Source organism: Typopeltis vanoorti, chromosome 10, assembly GCF_054136105.1.
Source record: "Typopeltis vanoorti isolate ZY-2024b chromosome 10, IOZ_Tvanoo_1.0, whole genome shotgun sequence".
Taxonomy (NCBI): domain Eukaryota; kingdom Metazoa; phylum Arthropoda; class Arachnida; order Uropygi; family Thelyphonidae; genus Typopeltis; species Typopeltis vanoorti.
This window is the reverse complement of record NC_143558.1, coordinates 21,588,422-21,612,236: the sequence shown is the minus strand read 5'-3', so window position 1 is coordinate 21,612,236 and position 23,815 is coordinate 21,588,422. Positions and strand designations below refer to the sequence as shown.

General features: G+C 36.5%; 1 protein-coding gene across 2 annotated transcripts in view; it reads right to left on the bottom strand.

Annotated features, from left to right (window-relative positions):
* The window catches only part of LOC150102217 (SANT and BTB domain regulator of class switch recombination), a 213,683-nt gene that overhangs the window by 128,695 nt on the left and 61,173 nt on the right, over nt 1–23,815 (bottom strand). For both annotated transcript variants that reach the window (XM_090399431.1, XM_090399432.1), the window contains exons 4-5: nt 18,377–18,458; nt 14,870–15,096 (exon numbers count right to left, since the gene is read on the bottom strand). In XM_090399431.1, coding sequence (XP_090255557.1) covers nt 14,870–15,096; nt 18,377–18,458 — 309 coding nt within the window. The remainder of the gene's footprint in view (nt 1–14,869; nt 15,097–18,376; nt 18,459–23,815) is intronic.

Below are 23,815 nucleotides of genomic sequence, written 5' to 3'. Positions count from 1 at the left end.
TGTGATCGATGCTAATGGTGGTTATTTTGAGTAAATCTTGTTGATAGTATTGTAATTAACTCTGCCTGTAATGTTTTTTTGTCAATTCATTAAATTTAATAGATACAAAGAAGATTTTCTTTTTCCTTACGAAACTGTCAAATTTATCCCGAACACCCTGTATATGTATATAAGATTATATATGTTCTATATATACAGTGTGTATATATATATATATACAGTGTGTATATATATATATATACAGTGTGTGTATATATATATATACAGTGTGTGTATATATATATATATACAGTGTGTGTGTATATATATATATATATATATATAAAATGCAGAAGAGATTTTTATTCTTTTAAAAAATAAGTTATCACAAAAAGTTATGTCAATCCTGATCCATTCCATTGCATAAATTTTGGTTACTTTCTTTTTAAAAATACTATTTACAAACAGAACTTTGGCTTGGCCATGGGCAACCCATTATCTCCTATATTAGCAAATTTATATTTAGAAAACTTTGAGGGAAAAGCAATCAATTCCTTCCTGTTAAAGCAAAGGTTATGGAAATGGTATATTGATGATGTTTTCTTAATTTGGAGTCATGGACCAGATTCATTAAAGGAGTTCCTGAACCATCTCAACAATCAACACCCAATAATACAATTTACTTCAGAATTGGAAGTTAACGGTTCTCTCCCATTCCTGGATGTAAAACTCAGTTCAGAAAAACTGAAGATCTCTATTTATAGAAAACCCACCCACCCAAACCAACAGATACTTGAATGTGCAATTCCATCATTTTCTGCCCCCAAAGCTCAGCATCATTTCTACTTTGGGTAAACATGCTCACTCCCTTCTCAGTGAAGAAAAAAATCACCAAAGAACTACGATTTCTTCTTACAACAAACCTTTCAGAAAAGTGGCTATTCTAAACAGACTGTTTGTAAGCTACTTTTTAATCCACTTGCTCACCGTACTGAAGATACTGATGTTTTACATCTTTACCATACATCAGCTCTGTTTCACCAAAGTTAGCTAAAATTCTCAAAAATTTAAAATCTTCACTTCTTTTATTTCTCTTTCCAAACTCCATTCCTTATTCAGTACGCCTAAACTGAAACATGATGGCCTAAAGTATCTAGAAGTTTATCATCACTGGTGTAACTGCAATGCACCCTATTTTGGTCAGATGGAGAAATCCATTGAGTTGTGTATGGAAGCGCATGTGAGAGACATTACGTATGGCAGAACTACAACCGGTGCACTATCTGATCATGTTCTTAATTTTGTTTGCCCTAATGAGGAAGATTTTGTCATTCATCCAGTAATCTGGAACAAATCAGATGTTTAGATGCTATGATGAACTGAAGAGAAGAATTGTGGAATCAACAGAAATCCTTAACGCAGAAGAGATATAGTTGTTAGCTATAACCTATCTGATTGTCACTCTTCAGCTACCCAACTTGGCAGACATGAGATCATGCCTGCATGAATGTGCCCAACAATACTATGGCATCAGAATACCTTCAAGGGTCAGCAATACATTTGCAAGTTAATTTATAGCTGCCTCTTGTGATACATATTTTTGTATTTCTCTTTTCATGTTATGCACCCAATGAAGTGTTCTTAGAAAATGAAACGTGTGCTCAAAAAATAAATAGTATTTTTTCTATTTTGATATCTCTCGGCTTCTAGTCACTAAATTTATTTGATCATGTCATATAGCCAAGTAAATCCATTGAATCAAATATATAAGACTATATACATTGACGTGCCATTGATTTGGCATTGGCTTTCCCAAGCATTCGTCATGAGAAGAGTAATAGGAAAGGTGAAGGATTTAGATACATTTGACAAACAGCAGATTGTAGGTGCCCAATGGATGGGTCACTCTCTCCGAAATTGTCAACGAACTTGGGTTATCTCGTATGACAGTTTCAAGAGTGTTCCGGGAATATGAAAATTCCAGCTAAAAAACAAGCACCTGGACAAACTGAAAAGGGGAACCAGTCTTGAATGATCATGGGCTTTGCCATCTGACTCATCTGAATGAGGGTTCCAGCTGGAAAGTCAGTGCAAGGGCTGTGCAACATTCACTTCGCCCTCTCAGCTTCGAGAGCCACCGATCTATAAGAGTCAGACTTCTAATGGCACAACACCAAGCTGAATGCCCTGCCTGGGCTAAAGAACATCGAAACTGGATGAAAACTGTCAATGCATAGCCTGCAGTGATGAATCACAATTTAAACTTCATAGCACTGATGGGAGACTGAAGATATGGTGTCAATTCCATGAAGCCATGGATCCTGCATGTCAGGTCGGAACTGTATAAGATGGTGGTGGATCAGTGATGGCTTGGGGTGTCTTCAGTTGAACCACCCATTTGTCAATGGATTGCAGAGGATATATTCAGTTGTTTGCAGATGATGTGAAGCTGAGAAGAGTTAGTAATAGTGCAGATGTGGTATCCCTGCAAGAGGATTTGAATAAACTGAACAAATGGACAAAAAAACGGGAGTTAGTTTAATTAAGCTAAATGTAAAGTCTTGAAGTTTGGGATTACATCGATGGGAGGCTGCCTACTTTGTTGGAGTGGGAAGAGGCAAGAGATATGGATGATGATTGATAGAAACCCAAAATTCAGGAAACATATTGCAAAGGTGGTGAAGGTAACCCAGGAGATTGCTGCAATACTGAGAAGGATGCTGACCTGCAGAGATAAAAGAGCTGTTATTCCATTGTATAAAGCCCTGATCAGACAACACTTCAGATGTCTTATTGTTCTGAAATTTGGTCCCCAGGATTTGAAGGGGATAAATTAACCATGGAAAGAATGCAGAAGCAGAACAAAATGATATAAGGACTGTACAATATTAGTTATGATGATAAGCTGAGGGAATGTGGACTGCAGAGCTTGGTAGATAGAAGGAGAGGTGATATGATTGAGACTTTTAAACTGTTGAGAGGTAGTTACAGGATTGACACCAGGAGTTCTTTCATTTGGTAGAACAGATGGAAGGAGTGAGGATAAGGGTTCATTCCTGGAAGTTATGAAAGGAAGTTGTGAGCAAGATAGTGAGGAGTGGTTTCTTTGCATGGAGGGCAGTTAAACAGTGGAATGCATTACCTGATAGAGTGGTGAGAGCACGAATGGTCAATGGGTTCAAGGAGTGATATGATAGCCTTTGTGTTATCTAGCGTGGGCCTCCCATGATGAGTTTTGTGATACCATGGAGGCCTGAATCATCATAATAATAATAATTATTATTTGCATGCTTTTAAATTAATTTATCACATTTGAAGAGAAAATGTAGTCTCACTGTCCATTTAATTTTGATTGGGAGTTAATTTGATATCCTACAACTTATTAGGTAGCAGTTTCATTCTGCAACCTGCTAATACATCAAGTGAATACAAGTAAGACTCCTCCATATATGTACAACTGTGGTATATAGCACCTGTTTCATAAAATAAATGTTTTTAATTATAAGTTTCATTTTTCTAGCTATTTATTCATTTTCAGTATCTTTGTGAAATGGGAGAAAACAGTGAACTGCTGATGATAACAAAGAATTTAAATATGAGCAAATCCAAAACTCTTGATCCTCCTGTGCTCTCTATTACATGTTGTCTAAGACATTTGTCCCACAAGAATTCTAGAAATTCCATTCCCTTATTACTACATACATTTTCCTCTTCCCAGCTTATACTGCTGTAGTTAAAATCTCCCATAACAATCATTCTTCTTGCACTTGCCAAGCTCAACTGCCTAAACATCTCCAGCTCCCCACCCTCTGTACTCCTTGGCTTGTAGCAACACCCATTAAATATCCTGTCTTTCCCACCTCTACCTCACACCATATGCTTTCAAAACCATTAGTGTCACTGCCTTCCAAAGACTCCATCCACTCTTAGAGGATATAGGTCATCACTTATCATAAGCAGTACTCCACCATCACATTTTCCCCTCCTATCCTGCTGAAAAATGCTGTACCCTGCTACTTCTATTCCAGTTACTATATCATCTTCCATCAACCACGTCTCAGCGATCCCAATAATCTTTGAGGCTAATGCTATCAGTGCCATCAATTCATCTCCTTTATTCTGGATATTCCTGACATTAGTATAAAGCATAAAAATGTCACTGCTTCTATACTTATCATTATCTCCTCCAGACACCACTGGACTCAGTGTTATCTCATGTCATCCAGCTCCCCCAAGCACCCATTCCCACAAGAGGCCACCCCTGCTACCATCCAACTTGGGAACTCCAGTTTCCCTGCATTGACACACCGACTCATTCAGAAAACAGCAATCTCTCCAGATGTCTACATTCTTCCTCATTCAAATACAAGTGGTCTCTTGCATACAGTTACTTTCTGTTCTCAAATGCCCTCCAAGCATCCACATATTCCAATCCTCTCTTTTGACACATTCTGGCTATTATGCTATTCATTATTACTGCTCTTCTGCTAAGCTCCTCATTATCATACCTGGGTAACACACGCACAATATCTTTCCTCTCTGCATTTTCTTTTATACAACCTCAAGCATGAATCTCAGATCTCTCACCACTTGATTTACACTGCCTCTCAAGTCATTCATGCCCGCCATCACAATGATTTCATCCATCCTTTCATCCTGCTTAATTGCCATAGCCACACTTTCTATCATTCCTTCAGGCGAACACTCCTCTGGCATCCTATCTTGCACACCACAGATCATCGAGCCTCCATACATCACACCTCTTACCACTCTGTTCCTTGATTGCTCACCTGCATCCCTCTCTCTCTCTCCCCTCTAACCCTTTCTTTCAGTGTTCCCCTATTTACCTCACCTGTCCTGGCATCACTATCCCTGGTTTCAGCACTCCCTCACATTCTTCTCACTTCCTCTCTCTCTCTATTTCCATTCTCTCCTCTTCTATCATTCCCATAACTCTCTCATTCCCTCTCCTCTACTGTTTCTATTCTCTCCTCTTCTATCCTTCCCATACCTCTCTCTTATTCCCTCTCTTCTACTGCTCCTATTCTCTACTCTTCTATCCTTTCCATATCTCTCTCTCATTTCCTCTCTTCTACTGTTTCTATTCTCTCCGTTTCTATCATTCCCCTATCTCTCTCTCATCCCTGTTTCTATTATCTCCAATCCCTCTCTTCTACTATGTGCAGGGAATTGAAGAGGATTGGTAGTGGCAGAGAAGAGACAAGGTTAGAGAAGAAGCAAGGAATAAGGAAGTCTCATTGACTATGTTATTGTTGATAGTGATGTTTTCTTACTGGCCCAGGACACTAGAGTGTACAGAGGATTTGAAATCGGAAGTGATCACCATTTAGTCTTGAGTGGGATAAAACTGAATTTCATGTTGAAAAGAAGAACATATAAAAAAGTTTTAAAGTGAATAAAAGTTGAGCAGCTCTCAGATGTGAACTGTAGACTAAAATACACAAACATTCTTCAAGAAAAAATGAAAGAGTTTGAGGACAGGAACCAAACCTTGGGGATTCAGTGGCAAGCCCTGAAGAAAACATTGGTGAGGTTGTCTGCAAGGACAAAAAAATCAGAACTCCAGTGGACACAGGAAGTTAAAGAGGTAGTGAAGGAAAAGAAGGAAACATATCAAAAGTTCCTGTCCATATTATGCTACTGTCCATCATGCAATAATTTTTAGCAGTGGTTCAGCGAGCATAACAGCAATTTCCACCATCTTCCCTGGCCACCACAAAGCTTGGATCCGAACCCCATTGATAATGTATAGAGTATGTTAGAAAAACAAAGCCAGGAGCAAAGTCCTCTTCTACCAAATCTGAGCCAGTTAAAAGGACTGTGTGGTAAATCCTGGTATGTTGTAGACATAGATGCAATCCAACACCTTGCCGAATCTATGCCAAACTACATGTGCTGTAATTCATGCTAAAGGAGGTCCAACACAGTATTAAATAAAAGTTTCTAATTCAGTATGTGTATATTAGATGTTTACATACCACAAAACACACCTACACTGTTTTCTGTTCTAAAAGTAATCGAGCAATTAAATGTTAATAAGTTTTAGCATGCAGTTATTTAAACATTATTGCAGTTTAATGTATATTTAATAGTATAATCTCCTTTCCTTAGAAAAGTGAAGGCACATCTACTACTCTTCTCTGATAACACTCAGTATGCTATAAGCTTCCAAAGACAGCATGCATCAATATCTATTATTAGCACCTCTTGCTTACTAGTGTTTACATAGAAAATACTGAGAAGGGATTGATATTAGTTCTTCTGAGCATTTTGAAACTTAATGAGTATTCACTCCTCAGTGTGAAAAGGCACACTTAAAAACTGATTCTGAGTTTTGTTTTAGTTGTAATGTAATTATCAAAAGGACTTTTTTGATAAGAGTTGACTGAAATAGACAAAGAAAGGTTCTTCTATCTAAAAGAAACTTCTATTATGAAGAATATATTTTTACACTAAGGAATTTTGATTTTATAGAAAAACTCAATTGCCATGCTTGAGTGAGTGACCTTATTTAAATTGCTTGGATGATTTTAGTTGGTCATCATCTAGTAATTTCTTTTTTGTGACTATATAAAAGAAATTCAAGTAATGCTTTAAAACTTCAGTGATTTTGTTCTGAATTCCCACTGTGAATGTGTTTAAGAAATACATAGCCATTACTTACAAATAAAAATGGACTGCATACAGTGAAATTACTTTGTTTACTAAATTAAGAGGGAGATGTTAAATCCCATTTTATTTTATAGCTGGGTACGAAACTCGGGTCGAAATCCATCAACATCCATAGAGTTTCAATGCCGAAAAAACTATCGGCGGAACCAAGCGAAAATTATCACTTGCCACCTGGTGTTGTACTTGGATAGTACAACACCAGGGCAACTCCATGCAAAGGTGGAGCAAGCTCCCTTACTAACTTTAATATTCTTTCATAATGTAAAACCCAGCTCCTAAGAGATGTATATATATTTTTTTACATTATGAGAAAAGGTCACTATCCAGACCGGTTTCAACCTTTTTTGAGGTCTCATCAGTGAGTAGGTAGACCTGGAATATCAAGATTTTAAGTGAACAGGAACTTACATACCTCTACTATCGAATTGCCGAAGTGGTGTACTATATAATGTAAAATATTGTTAACTACAAAGATAATAAACCAAAAGGCTATTTTACTGGCAAATTTGTTAATTAAGATGGAGATGTTAAATCCCGTTTTATTTTATAGCCGGGTACGAAACTCAGGTCGAAATCCATCGACATCCATAAAGTTTCAATGCCGAAATCTCTTAGGAGCTGGGTTTTACATTATGAAAGAATATTAAAGTTAGTGAGGGAGCTTGCTCCACCTTTGTATGGAGTTGCCCTGGTGTTGTACTATCCAAGTGATAATTTTCGCTTGGTTCCGCCGATAGTTTTTTCGGCATTGAAACTCTATGGATGTCGATGGATTTCGACCCGAGTTTCGTACCCGGCTATAAAATAAAACGGGACTTAACATCTCCCTCTTAATTAACAAATTCGCCGGTAAAATAGCCTTTTGGTTTATTATCTTTGTACTTTGTTTACTGTTTGCAAGAAGCATATTATGTTCTTTGTTTGAATGCAAGAAATTTGTGAGAAAGCTGCAATGTAAACATCATGCTTCTGCAATTACCATATTTACTAGCGTATAAGATGCACTTTTTTTCTTTGAAAATAGGTCTGAAAAACAGGGTGCGTCTTATACGCCGATACTCAGTTTTTTTATTATTTTCATTTCTGGAAATTTTCTCTCCAAGTTATGTGATTTCTTTATTGCTTCCTTGAGGTGTGTGTGTGTGTGTGTGTGTGAGAGAGAGCATTCCGGTTACATAGAGCACTGTTTCTCAAACTTCAGACATCCACGTTCATATGATTGATGCAGTATTAACAAGAGATCATGCCACTAAATGACAAATACAAGCTGACAATTGAGTTGAAATGCTAATTCTCTTCAACCGAATTCCTTATATAATATCTGAAACACATTCACTATATCTTTCTTCGTTTTAACACGTTCATTCAAACAAAACCATATGTTGCACCAGCAACATATGGTTTTGCTTGGACATGCGAGTCAGTAGTTAGTGCCGTTTTTATCCCAGTTTTCTCTAATTGCACTGCTTGTTGAGAAACATATTGCATGGCCTGCAGATGTTTCTGTACCTTATTCAGTGATACAATAGGAACGTTTTACGATCTCAAACTTCACGGATACATTGAATTTTATTCTATGCGTTAATGATACATCGCCGAAAATTACCACGGACCCCCGGGGGTATGTGTACCACACTTTGAGAAACACTGACGTAGAGTTCAGTGGATGCGCATGCACTGTCATCGACAATCACAGCTGTGTCCTGTTCGTTTAAACTTTCCAATTGTTGTCGCAGTTGTGAACGGTGATAAATTTCTACCGTTAAATTTTCTCTAAATTTCTTGGCAAATTATGGCTGAAAAACGTCAGCATTGTTACAATATTGCATACAAGCCAAGTGTGATTGCGTATGCTAAAGAACATGGAAACAGGGCTGCAGAGAGGCATTTCAGACCATCCCCAACTGAGAAAATGATAAGAACTTGGCGGAATCAGGAAGAGGATTTAAAAAAAGCAACTCACAGTAAACATAACCTACGAAGTGGAACTGCAAAATGGCCAGAACTTGAGGCAGAACTGAATACTTGGATTTTAGACTACAGAAAAGCGGGACTTTCAGTGTCTACAAAAATGATTATTCATCAAGCGAAAGTGATAGCCACTAACAGAGGAATCACCAACTTTACTGGATCAACATCATGGTGTTCAAGATTCATGAAGAGAAACCAGCTATGTATGCAGACTAAAACAAAAATATCACAAAAGATGCCAGCTGAATATGAAGAAAAAATGATTGAATTTTATCGATTCATCATTAATGCAAGGAATCAAGAAAATTTTGAATTTGTGCAAATAGGAAACATGGACGAGGTTCCGATGACTTCTGATGTGCCCTCAAACAAAACTGTAGATTCCAAGGGCACTAAAAGTGTTACTATTAAAACTCTGGGGCATGAAAAAACTCACTACACGGTTGTTTTATCCTGCTGTGCTGATGGGAAAAAATTGCCGCCACTATTGATTTTTAAAAGGAAGACGCTACCCAAAGAAAAACTGCTTAAAGGAGCGTTTGTACATGTTCATGCAAAAGGCTGGATGGATGGAGGAGGAATGAAGTTATGGATAGATAAAATTTGGTCTAGGTGTCCTGATGGACTGTTGAAGAAGCCTGCCATGCTAGTATGGGATCAGTTTCATTCTCACAGAACAGACGATGTTACAAATAAACTCAAGGAATTGAAAACTCAGTTAGCTGTAATTCCAGGAGGTCTAACTAGTCAGCTACAACCTTTAGATGTCTGTATTAATAAACCATTTAAGGGATTTATGAAGGAGAAATGGAACAGCTGGATGCAGTCTTCAGATTTTGAGGTTATGCCATCAGGAAGAAGGAAGAGGCCTAGCATTTTGCAAGTTTGTGAGTGGGGTCATTCATGAGATGCTGTGAAAACTGAGACAGTGGTTAAATCATTTAAGAAGTGTGGAATTAGTAATGCACTGGATGGTACAGAGGACAATTTGTTGTATGAGGACTCAGATTCTGATTTAGAAGAGGTTTCAAGTGTCTCTTCATTTAGCTCTGGAGATGAATTTCTGGGTTTTTGACGAAGAAGATTAAAAGGTGGGTACTCTTTTCTAGTTAGATTAGGTATTTGTTGAAAGTAGACCTACTTATTACTTTATATTTGAAATACTGTAAATTGATTATAATATTCAGTGATAAAGTTTTTTTCCTAAAAAATGTGTACAAAAAATGGGGAGCGTCTTATACGCCAGCAAATATGGTATATATTTCTCAAATGTGAAAAATGTCATAATCCAGGGGTTTCAGGAAAGTAAGCTGGTGGGGAGAGATGGGGACAGGTATGACTAAAACAATGTCATGTCACATCACAAAATTAAAAAAAAAATAAAATAAAACATTCTTTGAAAATTTAGAATTTTTCAGAATAGAAAAACAGCAAATAAGTCTTTATAAAAAAGATCATTTATTAAAGAATAAAAAGAATTGTTGAAGCCAAAAAGAATCAAGTAAACATTAACAAACCTAATTACTGAAGTTACAAAAAAAAGAAATAGATTTATCTACATTATAAAAATCAAGTGGATATCAGATCCAGCATTATTTCAAAGTTGAATCCTCATGGAAAGGCTTAGACATTGGTTATGCATTTTCACTATATAATTTAAGGAAATTGCAACGTACTAGGATATACATTAAAATTAAATTTTAATATATTTCTATATTTCGGCAACGTCACGTTGCCATTTTCAAGAACTTAAGTACAAGACACGTGCACGCAGGCACAACAAACAGTAAGTGAGGAAGAAGTAGGAAGCTCATTATTTCTCCTAAAGTCCTGATGGTTCCCTCTAGTGGGCAATGTTGGTATTCTTGGGCGATTGGGCTGAAGGTCTTCTGATGTAGGTTTCCCAAATTTGAGGAAGTCTCATGCAGTCAAATTTGTTGAGGTTTGGATCGTTTCTTAGGGCTGAAGCTGATTCCATGAAAAGCCTATCATATTTGTATTTGCTACAGTGTATTATCCTGGCTTTCTTACACCATATTCTATGGCAGGTATTCAGAGCATGGTCAGCAAGACCCGAGTGGCTGTATTGATGAAACCGGATGTAGTCCTTGTAGGTCTAGGAGGGAAGGTTGGTCTTTAGTAGAGCGGATAAGGGATGCCAATTTTTTATATGGTCTGTAACAAGAAGTTATGTTTTTTTTAGGATTTTTGTGATTGTTTCCGAGGTGCCTCGGATATAGGGTATGGTGATGGATTTAGAGTAATCCTTGTTGTGAGGGGGGGTGGGGGGTTGTGGTTTACTGGTTTCAAAATTTTTTGGATTTTTTGTGGGGGGATAGCCATTGGTTGAGAATGTGTTGAGAATGTGGTTTAGTTCTGTGGTTAGGGCATTGTCATTCGAGCAGATAAGTTTAGCCCTGTTGTGTAGTGTCTTAATGACTCCATATTGTTGTGAGGAGGGGGTGGTGGGATTGTTGGTGAATGTATCTGCCTGTATGGGTGGGTTTTCTATATATTGAGAAAACCAAGGTTCCATCAGGCTGGCTACATTAAAATTAAATTTTAATATATTTCTATATTTCGGCAACGTCAATTGCCATTTTCAAGAACTTAAGTACTAGACACGTGCACTCAGGCACAACAAACAGTAAGTGAAGAAGAAGTAGGAAGCTCATTATTTCTCCTAAAGTCCTGATGGTGCCCTCTAGCGGACAACGTTGGTATTCTTGGGCGACTGGGCTGAAGGTCCTCTGATGTAGGTTTCCCAAAGGTTCCATCAAGGTTCCATCAGGTCAGCCTGATGGAACCTTGGTTTTCTCAATATATAGAAAACCCACCCATACAGGCAGATACATTCACCAACAATCCCACCAGCCCTCCTCACAACAATATGGAGTCATTAAGACACTACACAACAGGGCTAAACTTATCTGCTCGAATGACAATGCCCTAACCACAGAACTAAACCACATTCTCAACCAATGGCTATCCCCCCCAAAAAAATCCAAAAAATATTGAAACCAGTAAACCACAACCCCCCCCACCCCCTCACAACAAGGATTACTCTAAATCCATCACCATACCCTATATCCGAGGCACCTTGGAAAAAATCACAAAAATCCTAAAAAAACATAACTTAACTTCTTGTTACGGACCATATAAGAAATTGGCATCCCTTATCCGCTCTACTAAAGACCAACCTTCCCCCCTAGACCTACCTGGTGTATACCAGGTCCCTTGCAGTTGTAAGCTGTCCTACTTTGACCAAACAGGCAGGACAGCAAATATCAGAATTTCAGAACACAAGGACTACATCCGGTTTCATCAATACAGCCACTCGGGTCTTGCTGACCATGCTCTGGATACCTGCCATAGAATACAGTGGAAGAAAGCCAGGATAATACACCGTAGCAAATACAGATATGAAAGGCTTTTCATGGAATCAGCTTCAGCCCTAAGAAACGATCCAAACCTCAACAAATTTGGCTGCATGAGACTTCCTCAAATTTGGGAAACCTATATCAGAAGACCTTCAGCCCAATCGCCCAAGAATACCAACATTGCCCGCTAGAGGGCACCATCAGGACTTTAGGAGAAATAATGAGCTTCCTACTTCTTCCTCACTTACTGTTTGTTGTGCCTGCATGCACGTGTCTTGTACTTAAGTTCTTGAAAATGGCAACGTGACGTCACCGAAATATAGAAATATATTAAAATTTAATTTTAATGTATATCCTAGTACGTTGCAATTTCCTTAAATTATATAGTGAAAATTCAAAGCTGAATGTACAAACTATGAAAGTTTCATAAAAATAAGTTGACCAGAGATGTCCATATATTCTAATTTGGTCCATTTTTTTAAGGTTTCAAAATGGAACAAATCAGAAAGTGAATATAGGACGCTTTTTTAATGTGCATATTTTCTAAAGTGATCCGCACTAGGGCAACTTGTAAATGCTGGCAGGCGTATTCCTGTAAGCTCTCTGGTCAACTTATTTTTACAAAACCTTCATAGTTTCTACATTCGGCTTTGAAATAATGTTGCATCTAATACCCACTTGATTTTTATAATTTTTGCATCACCAAACTGAAGCCTTTTGGCTCTTTATTTTAGTAATTCTATATAATTCTTCAATTATTTAAGTACAGCCTCAACAGCTCAGTCAACAACGAATGATTATGTTGTTTAGATGGAAAGATCTGCATTCTGGGATGTGAAGAACCTATATATGGGCATTTTAAATGAAGTTGAATTAGTTGATCTTACACAGTGGTGACATTTTTCTTCCTACTAGAAACTCAGGTCGTTTATCCCACAACCCAGACAAATGCCAGAAATATATATAACAGATAGATTAGAATATCCCCCCCCCCATAACAAAGCAATAGATACCTCTTTCTCTTCTATCCCTAGCTTAAAAATTTCATCATTATTTTTTCCTTGATGTGGTAGGATAAGCAGCTTGTCATGGTGAAATAACGATTTTGTAAAATGCCAGTTATAGCATTAATTGTATCAAAAGCAGCACTAGCAGTATCAAAAAGTGACATCATTTATCACAATGTGATAAGTGTTGAAAGTTTATTTCTCACTTGGTTATACTATAATAAATTTAGTTTAATCCTTTATCCAAGTGTGAGCAAACAAAGTTTGCGCCTGAAAGTATCTTCAGGACTGGGGTAAGGTAGTACAACATCAGACAACTCGTTGCAAAGGTGGACCAAGCTAACATCACTCCTATCTCAGTATCTCCAATAATGCAAAACCCATCTCCTTGCGGATACGTATAATGTTATTATGCATTAAGGGAAGGGCCACTACCCAGACTAGTTTCGACCTTTATTGAGGTCTCTTCAGTGAGAGCCAGGCCCAGAAGTGGAGATACTGGGCAGAAGCAATAGCGAGGTCATCTTTACCTATAGGAGTTGCCAAAAAGTGTGCCACCTTTTTATTAAATTACTCTGGATTTAGAGAAAGATGTTGAAAGTTTATTTTTCACTTGGTTAGACTATAATTAATTTAGTTTAATTCTTTATCCAAGTATCTTCAGGACAGGGGTAAGGTAGTACAACACCGGGCAAGTAGTTGTAAAGATGATCTCGCTATTGCTTCTGCCTGGTATCTCCTCTTCTGGGCCTGGCTCCCACTGAAGATACCTCAATAAAGGTCGAAACTAGTCTGGGTAGTGGCCCTTCCCTTAATGCATAACATTATACATATCTGCAAGGAGATGGGTTTTGCATTATGGGAGATACTGAGATAGGAGTGATGTTAGTTTGGTCCACCTTTGCAACGAGTTGCCTGGTGTTGTACTACCTTACCCCAGTCCTGAAGATACTTTCAGGCGCAAACTTTGTTTACTCACACTTGGATAAAGGATTAAACTAAATTTATTATAATGTGATAAGTGGGTGTGAATTATATTCAATTAGCATTTGGCCTTTGATCTTCTGTTTTATAGAAGAATTTTTAATAACTATTTTGCGTCTAAGTCTCAAGTTTTAATGAAGTTAAAATCTGTTTAGCGATTGAGTACAGTTTATGTGAATATGTCATGTTCTTCAATACAAAGTATATTAACTTTAGAGAATTAAGCTATAAACAACATGACCTCTAGGTGTACAGTTTATCACTGACAGATAAAATATGCACTTTTCCCAACCTGAAGGAGCAAACTGCATATCTGTTGTTCCTGAGTAAAGCTACATACAATGATAATGAGGCATTTGTTGTAATGAGAGTTTAGGGTATTGGGAGCGATGCCCATGACTTACCGAGCAATCCTGAGTATTTGACAGTAATTTATTTTTCTTTTTTTTTTTTTTGAGGGTAAGGATAAATATAAACAAATGCCGATTTGAGAATAAATATTACAGTGACCTTTTTGTAAATACTTGTAATACCTGTTTTTTGTAGTGCCTTTCACCTCATCTCCTTCAACCTTTATGGGGAAATAAGAAGAGCAGAACTAAGTGAGCATGAACAAACTTTATGGAAATACTTTCTGAACAAACATTATGGAAATAATTTTAATTCTTTAATTGAGCTTCAAATTAACCAGAATTTACAGCACACTCACACCTCTCAGTGTGGATAACTATAAGTATAGATAATGAAATATATATATACATATATTTACAGTAATTTTCATTGCTGTGCCATGAAAAATTCTATGCTATGAACCATGCATTAAAAAATTAATAAATTATCTTTCATATTATTTACCAAATGAAAAAGCTTCTTGTGGTCCACTTCCTCTTGTAATGTAAGCCATAAGTTTCTTAAAAACTGATAAATCACAGTGAACTGAAATTTGTACTTCACCTTCAGGCTGTTCAGAGTTTACACACTGATCAAAATATGGCATCTCTTTTGTCAACAGTTCCCAAGAGCAAGAAAATGTTTCCTGGCTACCTCTAGCATCATCCAAAACACATATACTAACATCTTTCCTATAAAATTATTTATAAGAAGGGTCAGATGTAAGATATAATAGCTACTATAATTAATAACTGTAAAATAAACATATCTACAAAGTTTGAAATTTCAAATGTATTTGTTACTTGATCATGCCTCTTTTTTTTTTAAAATAAAGTTATCCTGTAAGTATAATTGAAAGAAAATAGCATCATCAAGACATGGGTTGTTTTCTTTGCCCATCATCCCAATGATGCATTAAGATTTCTTTTTATTCATGGAGATCTTTCAAACACATACTGTACTATACTACCAAATGCCATTAAAACATAACATATTAGTGTTTCATGAAAGATATTATAACGATTAGAAGTAAGGATTCTAGGGAAAAAATTTAGATTCTGGAAAAGGAGTTACTATCCAACTGCCTGTATAAAAAAGTAATAAACAAAAATTTTAATTTTTGCATTGGTATTATTGCTGATAGCTATCCTGTATCCTAATGTAAAAGAGGTGATCATTGTAATTAGTCTCAATCCATCAAATATGCACTTTAAATGGATTAGACTTACGGAACATTATAATGAGGAAGAGGTGAACTCACCATCACCACCTCCACAATTTGATCATGTCCCTTTTTTCTCTTTCTCTCTCTTGCAAATCATTCATTCTTTCTTTACTTCATTTATTCTTCAAACTCATAAAATATTCACATTCTTTTAGCACTCTACTTATATTGACTTTGGTTGCTTAGTAATACAATAAGGCAGCTGACAAATGCAAAAGCAATGAGTATTTATGTCTGTCAATTGCATGAGTTCTCAGACCTGTCTATTCTGCAGAAATAATAATAGCTATCAATTATTCTAATGTAAAAGAAGTGATCATTGTAATTGGTCTTCATCCATTGAGATTTACACTTTACTTATGACCATAAGGTGATCACCTAGGCAGTGGTGGTGGCCAGCTGGTGATTATGAGCTGAGAGACAGCTTGGTGCTATAGCATGGAATGAGGAGTTAAGCAGGAGGGAGAATGCTGCATGGAAACTGCATGGATACTGCAGAAATTTGCGTATTTCTGCAGTATGAGCAGAAAGTACGAGCTGCTAAATAAACTGAAATGGATGGAGTTGGATAACAGAATAGTGAGTTGGATCTATGACTGACTGCCAGAAAGGTGTTAAAAAGTTATATATGGGGTGCAATATTCAAAGGAAGGAAAGCCACTTTTGGTCTGCCACAAGGATCTGTATTAGTGCAGTTGTTGTTCATCTTGTATATTAATGATATTGAGGCAGGTTTAACTGATGACAGGCAATTTTTTTTGCAGATGATGCAAAACTGGAGAGAACAATGTGGAGTCAAGCATTGTTATGCTTTACAGGACTTGAATATATTGTATGAATGGGCAGGTAAGTAGAACTATTAGTTTAGTGTTGCAAAGTGTAAGGTATTGAAATTTCACCAGCAAGAATGGAAGGCAAGGTATACACTAGTTGGGAAAACTTTGGGTAGAGAAGATGAGAGAGCTGGAAGTGGTGGTGGACAAAAAAAAAAAGAAACTGAAGTTCAAGGGCCAGACTGCAAATTCATGAAGTTATCACATCGGAAAATGGCAATGATTCAGAGGACCTTGGCATGCAGAAATAAAGAGGTTATGATTTCATTGTATAAGGCTGTGATCAGGTCTCATGGATTATTGTGCACAATTTTGATCACTGTTTTCATAGTAACAAGAATATGAGAGTATGTTAGAAAGGGTCCAGAGAAGATTCACAAAGATAGCAACTGGTCTTTGGAATGTGGGGTATGAAGACCAATTGAGAGAATCTAGTTTGCAAAGCTTGTGAATAGGAGGAGGAGGACAAGAGACATGATTGAGACAAAATGTTGGTCAGAGGTTCTTACCAGGTTAAGATGGAAGAAATTGTTAACAGCACAACAAGAGGCCATCCCTGGAAACTGTATAAGGGGTGAGCAAGGAGTGAGGAGAATGTTCTTTGTATGGAAAGTGGAGTGCAATGCTTGAGTGTGCTTTGAATGCACGCACATTGAATGAGTTTGAGGCACAGTTTTATGAGATATCTGTGTGATAGTGCATGCCTCCTGTAATGAGTCCCTGACTCCATGGAGGTCAGTTAATAATAACCTACTAATCTCTACAAAAGCAGCCGCCTCCCCTTCATTTGAAATGCTTTTGGAAGTGCTCTGTACATTACTTATACTACTGATAATCTAATCTTAATAACTATATTTTCCATTCTTTACTTTGCTCATTGTCAAGGTAAAGAATGAAATCATTCATATTGCTGATATCACATTCTCTCTCTCTCTCTCTCTCACACACACACACACACACACATTTTTTCATCTCTACACTCTCCAATTCCCCTTTCTATCGTTCACAAATTTTCCGTCTCGGTAGTACAATAATTATGTATTATACATCCATATTTTTAATTTCTTTTAAATTATACTCGACATGAAATTATTTTCTTGTATATTTCTTTATCCAGGTGTATACAAACAAAGTTTGCAGGTGAAGTATCTTCACAACTTTTACTTGAATATAGAGGCTGTTGACTTCACATCAATTGTCTTAGTATCCTATAATGCATTATGGGAGAGTTCACTACTCAGTCTGGTTTTGACCTTTACTGAGGTTTCATCAGTGGAAGCCACACCCAGAGACCAAGGCTGAATTAATATGGAAATCATGTTTTCTATATACAAGTAGTAAAAAAAAAAGTGTATCACCTTATTATTAAATTTGGGGCAAGCAAGAGATAAAGTTTTTTCACTTGGACTTGACAAGTAAGCAAAAAAGTGTAAACAAAGTCATGAAGATACTTTACACACAAACTTTGCTTTCACTTGGATAAAGGATTAAACAAGAATATAATTTCTTGTTGAGTATAATTTACTTTTTAACCAAGTGAAAAAGCTTTCTACATAAGTTTCTTTCCCTATCTATGTTCATCAATCACTATTACCTCCTCTTCTTGAACTCTGAAAAAAATCTCTGATAATAAAACATTATTCTTACATCTTCACTTCCTTCATTTACTGCTTATTCCCTATTAATGGACACTCTTTTTGCTCCATATTTCTATGGAGAACTGAAACCATGAGGTGCCTATATGATGCATAATTACATACAGCATTACTTATTAAGAATTTCTTACTAATAATAGCTGCAAAAACTGAAATCAAAGGACAAAAACACAACATTTCTAAAGAAATGTTGAAAAACACTACCACACACTAATTTCAGTGTACCTATATGTTAATTATTATTATTATTTAATCTTACTTTTCTGCATTTGAAGAAGCTCCTTTCCTTTCCTTAGTTTTGGTACAGTTAATAATGACTTTGTTTTCCTGTAATCCAGCTTCTGAAATAAGTATTATTGTAATTATATGCCTGAGATACATCTCAAGAGACATAACATACTGATATATTTTATTTCTAAAAAAAAAAAAAAAAAAAGATTACAATAATAATAATATATGGCATAACAGATTTACTCGAAGAGACATATTTTTTTTTTAAAAAGATTAAATGATTGAAAGTCGAGAGATAAAAGTAAAAAATAGTATTTAATTAGGTAGATTGCATGACTAGTTTCATCTTCATAGAAGACTTCTTTGGGTACATAACAAGAGGGAACAACCAACAAAAACTTGCGAAAGAACAAAAAATTTATACATTAAAGTGTTAGCGTATTAACATTTGAAGCTGTTTCGCGTATCTCCTCATTGTTGGGCGTGCGCATGCATTCAACATCTGGTGAACGCTAAAGTTGGATGGCAATGCAATGGCAGTTTGAGAGATTATAGCTGAGGTTGGTGTTGAAATACGTTTGATTGAGGACATTTCTTTTGAATTCCACAATTCTTCTTTCCAGTTCATCATAGCATCGAAAGATATTTTCATATTTGTCCCATAAGACTGGATGAATGAAGTTTTCCTCATTAACATTCAACAGAATTCAGGACATAGTTCGAAAGAGCACTAGCTCTGGTTTTGCCGTATGTGACATTTCTTTTATGATCCTCAAGATGTAATTCGATGGATTTTTCCATCTATCCAAAATAAAGTTAATTGCAGTTGCACCAAATTCGGTAAATGTCAGGATATTTCAGGTTGTTATGTTTTTGTTTGGGCCTACTAAGCAAGGAACAGAGTTTCTGAAGAGGAGTGAAAGAAGTCTGGATGTTGTATTTTTTAAGAACTTTGGCCAATTTTGGCAAAACGGAACTCATATATATATTGGTAGGGACATGTAGTCTTTTTCACTATGAAAAAGACTTTTTCACTATCTTCAAGTATGGCAAGGAGGTGGATTGAAAAATAACTTATTACTGTTTGTTTTGAATAACCATTTTGTTGAAAGGTTGTAAGAAGAAACTGAAGTTCTTTGTTAATATCTTCTTCTTCACACAGGAGTGAGTGGCATATTTGACTAGCGTAGAGATAATACCAAGTTTTTGAGGTGGATAGTGATGAGACTGTGCATGGCCATATCTAAATATAAATTAGTTAAAGTAACTCTGCAGATGGTACAAAATTGGTGAGAACTAGAAGGAATGGAGCAGATTTAGTTCTACAAGAGGATATGAATAGAATATCTGTAATATTAAGTGAGAATACAAATTTAGTGTTGTAAATATAAGGTTTTGAAATTTGGAAGGTAAGAGTAAGATTGTCGAGGGTATTTTGAAGAAGGCAGAGGAGTATCAGGACCTTGAAGTAATGGTAGATCCTTCCTATCCACTGGGCCCTGCAGCTGACATCCCTTAATCTTTTCTCATACTGAGCTTTCTGGAGTGCTAAGTTGGTTACACTTTGGCAAACCCTTTCCAATATCTCTTCATTTCTTCAAAAATCAGTGTTTTTCCTTTTTTTTTTTTTTTATATGTCAATGTTCTTCTCATCATGCCTTAATCCACTGTTTTGTCCTCACAATTCTTACAACGTAGCCCTTGAATTTTAAGTTCTTGTCTACTGCCATTCCCTTGTTTTTTATTCTCTAAAACATACCCTTATAGTACACTATTAATGCTTTCTTAATCTGGGATATTGCTCCTCTGCACAAAACTCCAATACAATCTATCACCCTATTGTAAAGGTAAGTAAACAGCTAAATGTGATTTTCCTCCAAACAGATCTGTGCTGACATGTGTGCAGATCATCCTTACTTACTGTCCTCTTCCATTGGAGATGGGTTGAGTCTTCCGTGTTTCCACAGCAACCTCCAGGAGTCTTGATTTCTTGCATGGGTGGTAAGCTGTCTATAGGTTTGTAATCTGGAGTTAACCTTTATTGATGTTATCCATTTTGTTCTTGATCTTCCTTTTTTTTTTCTTTTTTCTTCTAATCTCGCATACCAAGCAGGATGGATAGCCTTTTTGGTGGCATTCTCTCAATATGTCCATACCAATGAAGTTGTCTTCTTTTGATCTTGTCTATTACAGAATCCTACAGTTACCAAACAAATTGTGGCTCCTACTGCTTATTACCTTATTACCATTCCAGAAACTCTCCTTTAGAAAGAATACTGTTAAATATGCATTTCAAGTGTGACATTAATTCCAGAATATTTCTGTAAAGCACATCACAGTGATATCATCACACTCTACTATCTTATGACATTGGGCTTACTTATATAACCACTGCTCACTTAGTTTACAAATATAAACAAATAAAACAACTCATTGTGGGGTCCATAATTAGTCCAAACCACCTCTCAGCTCTGAATCCTGTACACTAGACTTCGAAGTCTCCCCTATATCCCCATATATGATTACTTTAAACATATATTCATCACTGCTTCCATACCATATCTTCCTAACGATACAATATTAATAACGGAAAAATCTCACGTACAAAGATTATTTAATAGTATAATTTTCGCCTGTGTGTCACAGGCATCTCACAAGCGAAAATTATACTATTAAATCTTTGTACATGAGTTTTTTCCGTTATTTATTTTGTATCGATATGTCTACTCACAGTATACCTCTTTTAAAACTTACCATATCTTCCTGTCTACCCTGATTCCCTTCGCCATTTTGCTATCCATCTTGCATGCCCATTCTCTCCTTCCTCACTCTTCTACTAACCATCACTGTTATTCTCTCCCTGCTGATTTGCCACCACCACCACCATCACATTTCAGACTCACCTCTCTTATTCTCTTGCTTTTTCACATCTATCTTACTTCTTGAAATCTTTCATTCACCATTAACTTTCTTGTTTCTCTATAATTTCATTGAGGCTGCTGCTCAATAAATTAAAATCACTGTTATTGACTCATAAGTCATTCAAATACTTCTTGGCTAATTTATTTTATTTTTTATATTTTAATTTAAACTTTGAAGATTTCTAAACTTTGGAACTCAGTTATGTTTCATTTTCATTTACAGTAGGGAAAACTGATATTAAAACTCATGATAAATGAAAAATCAATGTTTAGAATAGCTGTTATTATGCACTTGCAAAAATATTTCAGAAGTGTACAGATCATCTGCACTTTGAAACCTACAAACATCTATGGATGTCACATCAAATCAGTCAGATGAGGCAACTAAAAAATTGGCGATGATGCATATGATGCTGCTAGCAACATGTGCATCTTATGGATGTGTCAATATTTTTAGTATATGTTCAATAAAAGTCAGCCAACAAAGTATCATCCAACTGCTGTCACTTCAGTTCTCTTAAAAACAATGGAAAATGCCATCAAAGTAAACTTCTTCTCCACCTGGAGACTGAATCACTAGCAATATGAATTTTGCCACTCTCAATTCAGAATGGATCTAACTTTCACCACCTACTCTTGGGCAAATAGAAAAGTTAGGAGAACCCATGTAATTGCCTGCAACATTTCTAAAAGGCATTTGATTGGGTCTGACAAAGACACCTGCTCAGCAAACTACCATCCTATGGTAGTTTGCTGAGCAGGTATCTTTGCCATCCTATGGTATGCCATCTACCTTTTGAAAATGGGTCATCAACTTCCTCTCTAATCACTCATTATGTGCCATGTTTTTTTCTCTCCTCAGATTTCCCTTACCAATGCTGGAGTACACATTAGGGTCTTGTACTTTCACCCACTCTCTTCCTCCTTACATAAATGACTTACTTTCAATGACTTCAAATCCTATTCATAGCTATACTGATGACAGTACATTCCAATCCCCTTTTTCATTTGACAAACCATGTAGTTTCCAATTATTAGAAGCTTCAAGCTCTACAATAACAAATGTCCTAAACCCTGATCTCCTTGTTATGCATCAATGGAATGAGGATAACACTGTAAATTTCAATGCTATAAACACTTAGCCTTCTCTAATTTCTCAAGAGGCACAAGATGAAGAGTAATAATCAGTTGCATGAGAAATATAATGAGCAAGTCAGGAAGTTGGAAAGAATAGCAAACGTGCAGTATGAGAAGAAATTAGCTAATCAGGCCAAGAAAAATCCTAGAGTAGTCTTCTGATGTGTGGCAATTAGATGAAAGAATGGTTATGGGAGGATGTTAGTGGATGAAAATGGTAGGTTGATAACTGCTGGGGGAGGATATAGCTGAAGTATTAAATGAGCAATTTATCCGGTCAGGGTATTTCATCCTCATGAATGCACATGAAGCACTTGAGTGCAGATGGTATTGTGCAGGAAGAACTACACTAGTGTGCAAAAGCTAAAGACGAATGACATTTTTACCTGTATATGAAAAAAATTTCATCACTACAGCCAAATGCAGACAAATTTATTGCCAGCATACTAATAAATTATATTAAACAAAAAATGTGTATAAATTCATACAAATTAAATTCCAATACATTTTTTGCGAAAGTTACAAATTTCCTAAGGACAAAGTTAAGGAATTAAAGTACAGTCCTTTTGGTAAACTATGCGGAGAGACATTTCAGTATGAAATATGTCCACCCCAAACTGTGATGCAACTCTCACAACATTATACCATGCTTAGCAACAAGTGAGTCAGGAGTTCTGGAGGCAAACTGGTCCACTCCTCATTCAAAGCAAAGATAAAGCCTTCTTTGTTTTCTGGAGGGGGGATTTCAAGCAACAATGCATCTCCCAATTGAGTTCCAAATGTGATCTATGGGATTGAAATTTAGGAAACGTGCTGGGCACTCAATTCGATTAATATCTTTGGTCTCCAGAAGTACCTTCACTGCTTGTGTACAATGTGGTGTGGCACTGTCATCCATAAAAATGACTTCTTTGCCTGCAGCACCATGGAAAAATCAAACATGACGTTGAAGAACTTTGTTACAATACCATTTGCCAGTCATATTGCCTTTTTCCAGCACTTGTAGCTTGGAGCGTCCATTAAGTATAATGCCTTCCCACACCATATCTATCGTACATCTACCGGCACCACCGTATCTATCACTTTCAAGAACATTCTCCCAATGGTAAGTAGTACCACTTTCAGGCCAGATCAAATATTGTCTAGAATTGCAGGAAAGACTAAAACGACTCTCGTCTGTAAAGAGTACATTAGCCCACTGGTGTCTTGTCCAATTTTTATGGTTACAACACCACTGAAAACGTGTTCTACGATGAGCTCTGATAAAGGGATGCAGACTTTCAGGAGCGTTGGTCTATTTGAGCAGATGTCTTTTCACAGTTTGTTGAGATATCCATGTACCTGTGCTTGAATAGAGCTGACTTGCAAGCTGACCTGCCATAGCACACAGATTATGTTTTGCTGTTATA